Below are 12,013 nucleotides of genomic sequence, written 5' to 3'. Positions count from 1 at the left end.
GATGCTTCCTCCTATGCTTGGAATCTTGAATTTTTTATTGCTTGGATTGGATTTTGGATCATATCTTACAAAGTTGACTTATGCCTAGGTCTCGCCCATGCCTAAGTCCTGTGTTGTGGTAGGATTCCATTCTCTATTCAAACTTAAGATCATTGAAAGTGAACGCTTGAGATCCTAATCTGATCATGTCAAATCATACTACTAACATAGAAACTATGACCTTTTGCTCATGCCCTTCACTATGTACCATGGCCACATCTGGATTCCAAATCCTAGACACATCACCACACTGCTTATATGCTGAAAGAGATATAACTTAATCCATTTATAATGATTCGTATGATATGCTGATACATTATCAAAGATGAATGTCTTGAGTGGCTTTTTAGGCATACAATTCCAACAAATATCCTCGAGAAAACTAGTGTTTTCTGAATTATATGAAGCTAGTAAGCAAACAGTGAAGCCATGGGTATTTGAACCCGAGTATCCGGGAAAAAACATAATATTTGATGGAAGAACGGGAGGTCCTTTTGAACAACATGTTATAATAGGAAAGCCTTATATCTTGAAATTAATTCATCAAGTTGATGATAAAATCCATGGACGTTCCAGTGGACATTATGCACTTGTTACACAACAACCCCTTAGAGGAAGGGCCAAGCAAGGGGGACAACGGGTAGGAGAAATGGAGGTTTGGGCTCTAGAGGGATTTGGAGTTGCTCATATTTTACAAGAGATGCTTACTTATAAATCTGATCATATTAGAGCTCGCCAGGAAGTACTTGGTACTACGATCATTGGAGGAACAATACCTAACCCTGAGGATGCTCCAGAATCTTTTCGATTGCTCGTTCGAGAACTACGATCTTTGGCTCTAGAATTGAATCATTTCCTTGTATCTGAGAAGAACTTCCAGATTAATAGGAAGGAAGCTTAATCGAATCGGACTGAATCAGAATTTTTCTTCTATGATCGATCGGTATAAACATCAACAACTCCGAATTGGATCAGTTTCCCCTCAACAAATAAGTGCTTGGGCCAATAAAATCCTACCTAATGGAGAGATAATTGGAGCATCTTCTCTTGAGCACAAATGCTTAATGTGCGTTATATATCATACAATAGCAGCCACGAATTGTGTGGTGTAGTCATTGTTAGAGACAAGAATCAGGAGGAAATCAAACTTGAACCATTTGATGATTTTCAATCTCAACTCGTTATCCTTCACAGGGTTCTCATACTTGGAGGGTATTTGATAAAATTTCCATCAAAATTGAAGGTTGGGTGAAATAAGTAGAGAATGGCTTAATTTGTTCAAGCTCTGCCCATGGAGTGGTGCCAAACCTGAGGCATTATGCTTCTTAGAGTTGATTCACTGGCTAACCATTGGTGTTAATGGATCGTGTTCATATAAGCGTTGAGATTCAAACAACACGATCTAATTATTAAATAGGTAATATATCATGTTATTTGTTTAATAATCGGTAGAGTTAGATTTTATTTGAGTCGATATGATTAACCTAACAATAATCACTTTGACTTGTCAATCATTCTTTAATCATCGATAAGTGGGTAGTTGTGATATTGTGTGTTGGGAATACATTATTTTATTATATTTTTCCACTTAAGATTTCACACCTACCAAAAAAAGAAGCTTCCCCGTCAAATAAACTCTCCCATTTTCATGCAAAATTTTCTCCAAGTTAGAAAATAAAAATAATTTTATTAAATATTAAATGTGATTAATGATATTTTATAAAACATTATCGTTATTAATAATTAGTGATATGTTTGGATATGCTTCTTATTTTTTATTTTTAAAATAAAAAAATAATAATAGTTTTTATATAGCATATTAGTATTCTTAAAAGTTTTCAATAATAATTATATATGTATATATATAAATTAGGGCACCATGTGTGCACAAATAATAAAGTTTGACTAAGATTTGAATTAAGATTTATTATTATAAAATTATTAAAATATTAAATGAAAGATTAGGTTGTTAGGAGAAAAGTGTAATTTAATCCAACTTTCTCATTGGGAAACTATATTATATTATTGCCATTTGTTTATATGCCCAAATAACAAAGATGTCGGTGACTTTTTAATTTTTTATTTATTAAATAAATGGAATAAAAATAAAAATAAAAATTAGACATTCATACATATATAAGGTAAAAAAAAGCTCCTAAGGCGAATAAAATCTCCTCAAATTTCCATGCAAAATTGTTTTTTAATACAGAAAATAAGAACATATGTATAGTTTTTATTTTATTTTTATTATTTTTATTTTTTATCTAATTCTAATTATATTTGATTTTATTTTTTATAGTAAAAAATAAAAACTTTATTTTTAATTTTTTTTTTAGTATTTGTCACAAGCCAAACATTGCGTTATTTTTTTTCCTTCTTTTGTAGTCTAGAATTTTTATTTTTCTTTTTGAAAAATAAAAATAATATTAAACAAGATATTTACATTGGCTACTAGACACATATCTTATAATATCTTCTTTACAGATGCAAAAATACTTCAAAAAAAATTATCAAATAATTACATAATAATCAAAATTAAAATCCTTTTTACCATTATCATCTCTTGAAAAATTATAATTTTTTGGTTTGTTTGATAATTGATTTCGAAAATAATTTTAAAAAAATTGTTTTCGAAAACTATTCTCTAATTTTTATAAAATAAAAGTTATTTGAAAACTTAATATATTTTTAACATATTTTTAATATTTTTAAATATAATTTTTTTAATTTAATATTTTATTTTTAATAATTTTATATATTTATATAATTATTTTCTAAAACAATTCTTAGAAAAAAAAAAGTAAAAAAAAAAAAAAAAATTAAAAGATGTTATCTAAAAATAAAAAATAATTTTTATTATGGAGTATGTTTTTTATATTTTTTTGTTTTGAAAAATAGAAAACTGAAATAATACTTAATATTTTTTTCATTAGATTTTATGAAAAGAAAATGGGTCAAAAATGCCCCCACATAAAAACACATTATAAATTTGAAAATATATTATATAAATAGAATATAAATTACAGCTAGATGTGTGAGAGTCGATGAGAAATTCCACTTTTCAAAGTTGTGGGAGACAGTACTGTCTCCCGGTCAATATCATACCAAACAATGAGGAGGACACGCATTCATATACAAGCAGACAAAGTAATCGATTTTCATCTCTTTCTCACTCGGTAAGTCCTCACTTTATTTTTGTTTTTATTGTATTTAATCATCCATCTCCGAGGTTTATCGGAAGAATAACTCGAGGAATTCATCAAGACCACGAAGAAATCTCTTTATGGTTTAAAGCAATTTCTTAGACAATACTATAAAAGATTTAATGTTTTTATGTTTATAATTAAGTTTATCGTAAGAAATTATCTAATGACTCTTTTATTTATTTATTATTATACGTTGATAACATGTTAACTACTTGCAAAAATTTGTTAGAGATTAATAGATTGAAAACTTAACTTTGGGGAGAGTTTGAAATAAAGACCTTAGAGTTATGAAGAAAATATCGGATATGAAAATTCATAAATGCCGAGAAATAAGAAAATTGTGCTTATCATAGAGTACATTGAGAAAGTGTTGGAATGTTTTAGAATAAAAGAGTCAAAGCTGGTGAGTACTTCATGAGCAACTCCCCTCAAACTTTCAAGTGATTTATCACCATAGACTAAGGAGGAAGTGGACCAAATGACATGTGTTCCTTACGCTAATGCAATTTGAAGTATTATATATGTTATGGTTTGCACTAGGGTAAACATTTCACATGCAATTAATATGGTGACTAGATGTATGGATTGTCTTGAAAAGGTCTATTAGCTAGTGCTGAAATGGATATTTCAATACTTAAGAGGAACAATACACGTTAGCTTAGTATATAGTGTAATTAGTGACGTAAGGAATATATGAGTACCTCAAGATTTCGCCTATAAGTCAAGGTCACTAAAGACCTTAATGTTTGTTCAATATTATCTCAAGATTGAAAACTCATGTAACATGGTAGCATGATGAAATCATGACTACTTGATAGTCAATGTCATGATACCCCATAGGTTTTGTTCAACGTAATCAATCATGAATACTAGTATACTTATTACGGGAAAACTATCATGATAATTAAAATAAGCTATCCCTCTCATTATTAAGTAGTGCACTGTAATGTTAAATATGAATCAGTTGTAAACAATTTATCAATTTGCAAGAAATTTATGACTTGAATTTTCTATACAACTCATAATGTATCTAAGTTATGCGCAATATAATTAATGTAAACCTAAATGATCAAAACAATTATAATGCATTAACAGCACAGTAAAGTGAAATTGAAATTATAATTTAAATATTAGTGAAATGCACATATTATTATAATATGTCATGCGTTTAAAGGTTATATCCTTACTTTTTTAGGAATGAGAATCTTTGACAATTATACCATTAATTTCCTATATGGAATATTCCCATGCAATTATAAATATATGTAGTAAGATATTTTGATCGAGAGAGCTTTTTTAGGTGTAATTGGGACTTTAGGATTTAAGAGTTGTAAGATTGTAATATCCTTTAATAATAGTGGAAGTTCTTCATTTTGGCCAAAATTACACATAGGCTTTAGGCCGGACCACATAAATCATCATATGTTTTGTATGTTTCTTCTTTTATTTTCAATCTTTGTCAGAGATTTTCATACTATCTCTAATGGGATTGCTTTCTGTTGGAAGATTTATAATATTTAAATTAATTTAACTTTTTAAAAAAGGTTTTTGAATTGATTAAACATTAGTTTTTTTTATTTAAGTAGGAAAATGTTGGTGGATGTGATCATCTTTTAGTGTGAAATCTATGCATGCCAAGATAAAGGAATTAGCACAATACAAAATATAGCAAAATAAGAAAAAATTTCTCAACCACATTTGGCACCTTGTATGGAAAATTCAATACTAAAGTAGGTAGCCATGGAATCTTCCTGCATTTATTTTTTTTTTAAATGCATTTTATAACTTAAAAGATAAATAAATAAATTAAGAAAAGAAAAGCATGGGCTAGCGCTGTCATACTTGACATATTCTCTGTCACAACATAAATAATTAATTTTCATCACCTTCTCACGAGTCTTTTTTTAATTTATTATTATCATCCATCTCCGAGGCTTCTTGTGCTCAGAATCAAATACTGAGAGAGAGAAGAAGACAAAGAAGAAGAAGGCTTCTTGTGCTCAGTATATATCCGATACTCAGAGAGAGAGAGAGAGAGAGAGAGAGAGAGAGAGAATCCAATACTGAGAGAGAGAAGACAGAAGAAGAAGGCTTATTGCATGTGCTCAGTATCCAATACTGAGAGAGAGAGAGAGAGAGAGAGGAGGAGGAGGAGGAAGAAGAAGAAGAAGCAGAAAATACTGAGTCCTTTCTTGAATTTTGATCTGTAAGCTCATCCCTCATCTTCTCTCCAATTTTCTTTTTCCACATATGTTCTTTCTTCTAATCATTTTTCATTGGGGTTGAAAGATGACATTTTATTTATTTATTTATTTTAAATGTGATATATAATATAAATGAAAATATATATAATAAAATTATTTAAAATTTTACTAAGTAAAAAAATTGCAAGTATAATATCTCACTAATTAATATTCATCACCAGTGTATATTTTTTTTTTTAATTTTTTTTATATATTCATTTTTTTTCATTCATGTTAAAACGTTTATTTTAATTTATATGTCATCCTTTTAAGTTTCTTTTTAGTTTAGCATAAATTATATTTCATGACTCATTCATTATTTATTTATATTTTTTTAATCTTTTCAAATATAAATTATAAAGAGAATTTAAATTAAAACAAAAAAAAATGTGGTTTAAAAAATAATCTGGATTAAAACCCAATAATTGGACATGGACCTTCTTCTCAATTAATTTTTAATTAATTACCTTTTTTAATTTGAGGCCAAATTAAGCTAGTTAAGCAAGAATTGATTTTTTCATAACAAATTCTTAATTAGAGAGAAAATAGAAGAAAAATATTAAAAGATTATTAATATAATTGAAAAATTAAAATATTCTAAATTTTTGAACTTGTATTTATTCTTTATATTCTTTATATTTTAAATTTATTTTTATTTTTAATTGATATTATTGAATAGATTTTATATGGAATTTTAAATCTAAAATATAAGAAATGATGTAGGTTTATAATAGATATTGATATCATGATTATTGTATATTCGTGTTTCAAGGGCTATAGAAGTGCTTTCTGGCCAATGAAATGGAGGGTGAGATGAAGAAGAAGCTTCTAAACAAGGTGGAAAAACCAGGAGGAGAAATAGAAGTTGATGATGAAGGAGAAGAAGGGCATGAGCAGCTTAAGGACAAGCTATGGAGTGAGACAAAGAAGCTTTGGGTTGTTGCAGGCCCTGCCATATTCGCCAGATTTTCGACGTTTGGTGTAAACATCATCAGCCAGGCATTTATCGGCCACATCGGCTCTACTGAACTTGCTGCATATGCTCTGGTTGCCACTGTCCTCTTGAGGTTTGCAAATGGCATCCTGGTAATGTATCACATCTTCTTCCAATTCTTTTCCTTATGCAAGTGGAAGCTTTAATGTCACTTATTGTTGCAATTACATAAAAATAAAATAAATCTATTTTTCGAGGTACACAAGGTTTTAATATAGTTAGACCGATCATTCGGAGCTAGTAGTGTAGAATCATATCGTAACAATCAAGTTTCATCAGCTCAATTAAAATACCATAAATTCAAAATAAGGATAATTTATATTAAGGGTGATCATGACTTGGGGGCATCATTATGTGGTGTCTGTGAAGCCACTCACTTGCAGCCTTCATCATACAAACAAAGCAGTCCAATTTTGATCTCTGAGTTAACCATCTTTTTATTCAATCATTTGCTCAAATTAATGGGTTATGGGTTATATTATATTCGTTGTCTGCAAAATATGGGTTGTTTTTAATTAGGAATTATTTTGCCCCTTTGATCAAATACCTCATAAAGCTTCATTGATAATAGAAAGAGAACAAGGGATGTGAAGAAGATATATCATTCCACAAGATGAAAACAAATTTGTTTTCAAAATTTTTGATGCTTGGTTTGGGAATTCTTGATTTTGTTATCTCATTGTATGCTTTACATTAACTTCTAATTTGGAGAAAATTAAGGGGGTGTTTGGCAAAAGTTAATATTTATTATTTAATGACTTTAATTAACTTTAAGTTAAATTATATTTAGACTGTTAACTTATAACTTATTATTTAATTCTTACTTTAAGTATAAAAATTATTTGATAAAATTAACTTAAAATTTATTCTAAATCATCAAATTAATATATTTATTATCATAAATTATAATTAGAATAAAGAAGGTTAAGTAACGACGAAGGTCGAAAAATAGAAAAAGAGATCATAAAGATAACTATAGGCCAAATGATGGATTTTCAACTGAATGTTACTATGTATACATGCATAAATGTTCATCCATAGGTTAAGTTTACTCTATTCCCACATTACCTTTTCTTAATTTTCCTCCCATCTCTTATCCTCACTTAAACCCTAACCACCCAAATGCCCAAACTCGTCACCTTTCTCTGTTACCCTTCACATTTTTCAGTCTTCTTTCATTCTTTTTCTCAACTTCGCTATAGGTATCTTCAATCATATTAGCACTACCGTGGCAATATATTGGTGACCTTTTCCTTTTTTTCTCCTTTTCTCTTCCTTTTCTTTTCCTTTTAAATTTTTTTGACTCAGACAGTATCTGATAATAAACTTATGTTTCACAATCTGATCTGTTGTGAAGTATGAATGAGTTTAATCTCTTATATTTTGATTGTGTAGTTGGGCATGTCAAATTCTCTACAAACTCTATGTGGGCAATCCTTTGGTGCAAAGCAGTACCATATGCTAGGCATATATCTTCAAAGATCATGGCTTGTTTTAACCATTACATCACTCTTTCTTCTCCCGCTCTTCATCTTCACCGCCCCGATCTTGAAGGCTTTAGGTCAGGAAGAAGAGATTGCACAAGTTGCTGGATATGTTTCCAGGTGGCTAATCCCGGTTATGTTTGCCTTCAATGTGTCCTTTACCTGCCAAATGTACCTACAAGCACAGAGCAAGAACATGACAATAGCCTACTTGGCAGCGTTTTCGCTCGTAGTCCATGTGTTTCTCTCCTGGCTTTTGGCAGTGAAGCTCAAGTTTGGACTCGAGGGTGTATTGGCGTCCACAGCTTTGGCGTATTGGATCCCCAATATCGGTCAGCTCATGTTTATTTTCTATGGAGGATGTCCTGACACTTGGAAGGGTTTCTCATCCTTGGCTTTCAAGGATCTATGGCCTGTAATCAAGCTTTCTCTATCATCTGGCGTTATGGTCTGGTAAGGACTTCTTCAAATCTTCTTTCTCAACTAGTTTTCAGGAAATTGGTGATCACAAGTATTCAGTTCCTTTCTTAGTACTTTTCTAGATCCAAACATTACGTTAAGCTTTTGAGACAACCAGGGTTTTTAAACATAGGTGTGGCCCATTTTCTTCGAGTTTAAGGCTTTGGGGCAACTGGGAGTTCGACTATAGTATCATTGTTTTTTTGTTTTAAATAAAAATCTGGAAATCTGATTTTCACAACTGTATGCTGCCATTGACAGTCTTGAGCTCTGGTACAACACAATATTGGTTCTCCTAACAGGAAACATGAAGAATGCCCAGGTTGCCATAGATGCACTCTCCATCTGGTACTTCTTTTTCCCCTCTAGTTTTTGGGTTTTTCTTCACTCATTTGCTTTCATGTGTCTATATTGGCTTCCTCATTTGCAGCCTCAACATCAATGGGTGGGAGATGATGATCTCTTTTGGATTCTTGGCTGCAGCAAGGTATTATTAGTACTGTTGCGTTTATCATCAACTCAGAAACATAAATTTATAAAATTTAACCATGTTTTGGTTGGAAACATTTCAGTGTTCGGGTTTCAAATGAGCTTGGAAGGGGGAGCTCACAAGCAGCAAAGTTTTCAATAGGGATGACAGTCATTACGTCCTTCTCTATAGGATTCGTACTATTTATATTTTTCCTGTTCTTCAGGGGACGCCTAGCTTACATTTTTACAGACAGTCATGATGTTGCTAGGGCAGTCGCAGATCTGTCCCCTCTATTGGCTTGCTCCATGCTTTTGAACAGCGTTCAACCGGTTCTCTCAGGTAAATTCTTAATCTCTTTTAGGATATAAAACATGGGGGTGATGTATGGATTTGAATCATTGAGCTAGGATGATATATTCACAGGAGTTGCTGTTGGGGCTGGCTGGCAAAGCATTGTGGCATGTGTTAACGTAGCGAGCTATTACCTAATAGGGATTCCAACTGGAGTTGTGCTCGGTTATACCATCAATCTTCAAGTTAAAGCGAGTTATCCGATCGTTTCCTTACTAATTTTCATGCTAGATTTGTAGTTGAAGTAGCATAGTCTACAGAGCTAGAAAATAGATTAACCATATATGTTAAGCTAATCAACATACTTTTTCAAAGCTATACACATTCATGATATTATGTCTTCTACATTTATCCTTTTGAAGGTCATGTTTATATTTAACTATTGACAAGTTAAAAACTTCCTAAGTTTAATAAGAGTTCCTCTATTTATTTGGATTAATTTTGTTATAATAATTTGTGACTTGGAAAAATTGTATGGCCTATATTGGAAGTTGTTCGATTTGATAAAAATTTTACAAAATCAATGCTCGAACTTAAAGTGGAAATCTAGAGTATTCACTTGCACAAGTTATAAGATTCATCCACAATAATAAGAACCTTTCAAGGATAATAACAACCTAACAAGAATGAATAGTAATACTCCAAGAACATCCAACAAAAAAAGATATTAGATATAACATGGAAAAACCTTTCAAATAAAGGTAAAAAATCACGAAATTTTTTTTTTCTTCTACTTTAATAAAATGGAGATACAAATTATTAAATCCTCACTGGTTTCTTCACTTTAAAAACTTATATGGAAATATATGTGGTGAGAATCCATCACCTCATAAAATAATAAATAGAAAGAGGTGAGGAAGAAATCATACTATAAGGACTTTCCCAAAAAGATTGATATATAAAGGAATATGTAATTTCACCCTTGAACCCTAGAATAGTGCTAAAAAAATGAACTCACTTTTCTTCCCTTTTTCTTAACCAACTTTCACCAACATACCAAAGCCTTAATGCTATTTATATTTGGCTTAGTCAATATCCAAATATAAAATAGCCTAATACATGGGCTTAGAAAACTTTCATGGGCTTAGAAACTTTCATGGGTGAGATAATTAAACTTAGCCCAACACTTTAAAAATTCTGTGAATGGGTTGTTCATATGATCCAATGAAATAGAAGAGAGATTATTTCTATGATTCAATTAAATGATTCAAATACTTCTTTGCACAGTTTCTCATATTTTTAGCATACATGAAAAATACTCTATAATCCATCATATGAACTTCAATTTGCCATCACTAAATTGTTTGTCCTTGCAATGGTATGTTTTGTAGGGTGTTTGGATGGGAATGTTGATTGGAACATTTCTTCAAACTGTTGTTCTTATCATAATCACCTATAGGACTGACTGGGAAAAACAGGTACTTGTTTTTTTTTATTAATTTATTTCCTTAAATTTATAGAATTGTGAAGGTTGTGTATCTGCATTTTTGTAGGTATCTCGTGCTCGTGCTCGTGTAAATAAGTTGTATCTAACAGAACCTAAGGAAGCTGATCCCAATATGCAAGACGTGTGAGACATCAACTTAGGGCCTATTTGAGAATGGCTGATAAAAGTTCAATCTCCAATGTTTTTTTCTGTAGCGTGTCTATGAAAAACACTTTAATAATTAACGGGTTATGTTTAGATACAAACCAAAAAAAATACTTTTTGTAATATTTTCGGTAAGGTGTTATATACAAAAAAAAAAAAAAAAAAACATTTATCATGGGTCAGTCCAATAATCAATTCAAGTAATTCTTTTCTCTAATAGTATTTTTAAGAGAACCACTTATCATAAGTTTTTCTAGAAAATATTATAAGTGATTTTTTTATATTATAAGTGATTTTTCAAAAATTTAAAAATATTTTATAAATATTATCAAAGACTTAATTCTTTTTTTTTTTTTTTCAGAAACACTTTTTAAGGTAAAACTGCTACGAGAATTATTGTCAAACAAATAGACATTGTACTTCAAAGAATTATTGTATTCAAGACTATATTTGGTTCCTAGGAAGCAAAAAAATAATATACAATAAAAAAAATGATTTTATCATATTTGGTTTTACCATAAAAATATGATAGAAAACTAAATATAATTAAAATTGGTTAGAAACTTACACATTTTAAAATTATTTAATAGAAGATTTAAAATAATTGAAAGGAGTTTGAAATAACATAAAAAAAAAATAGCTTATGAATCTTAGTTTTTTTTTTTTAATTTAAAATTTCCTTTATTTTTTATTTTCTTATATTTTTCTTTCTCCTATTTTCTCCTAAATTTTTTAGGAATCAAACAATCTTCAACTTTCATAAACTTGTAAGTCATGATTCATGTTGACTTTTGATGGCATTAGATTATGTACATGAACATGATTTTAGAAAGTTCATAATGAAAAAACACAAAAGTGAAACAATTTCGATTCGACACATAGAGAGAGATGCATCTCTTTACTTCTTTGTAGGTATTGAAAAAACAATATTGATATAAACTTCGATCACACATAAGGTGAATATTTCAACTTTAAAAATGTGTGCATTGGGATGAAATTAAACAAAATTAATTAATGATGTCTTTCTTTTTAGATTAATTTTATAAATTTAAACTAATCACCAAAATATAAAGTTTCATGAACAACCATAGTTATACTTCAAGAATTATTATATTTCCATAATCTTTCTTAGGAATGGCAACGGGGCGGGTTCGGGACGGGTCGCCCCTATCCC

General features: G+C 30.0%; 1 protein-coding gene across 1 annotated transcript; it reads left to right on the top strand.

Moving 5' to 3' along the window:
* The first annotated feature begins 5,390 nt into the window (after positions 1-5,390).
* On the top strand, positions 5,391-10,914 carry LOC117921145 (protein DETOXIFICATION 21-like). Its single transcript, XM_034838947.1, has 9 exons — positions 5,391-5,451; positions 6,261-6,574; positions 7,878-8,419; positions 8,687-8,773; positions 8,856-8,912; positions 8,998-9,236; positions 9,321-9,439; positions 10,580-10,666; positions 10,742-10,914. The coding sequence occupies exons 2-9, from the start codon at positions 6,290-6,292 to the stop codon at positions 10,820-10,822; spliced, it is 1,497 nt and encodes a 498-aa protein (XP_034694838.1). The 5' UTR covers positions 5,391-5,451; positions 6,261-6,289; the 3' UTR covers positions 10,823-10,914.
* Positions 10,915-12,013: the final 1,099 nt, after the last annotated feature.

This window comes from Vitis riparia, chromosome 8 (genome assembly GCF_004353265.1).
Source record: "Vitis riparia cultivar Riparia Gloire de Montpellier isolate 1030 chromosome 8, EGFV_Vit.rip_1.0, whole genome shotgun sequence".
NCBI classification, from domain to species: Eukaryota; Viridiplantae; Streptophyta; class Magnoliopsida; order Vitales; family Vitaceae; genus Vitis; species Vitis riparia.
Note: the sequence above shows the minus strand (reverse complement) of the source record. Positions and strands in the feature narration are given on the sequence as shown.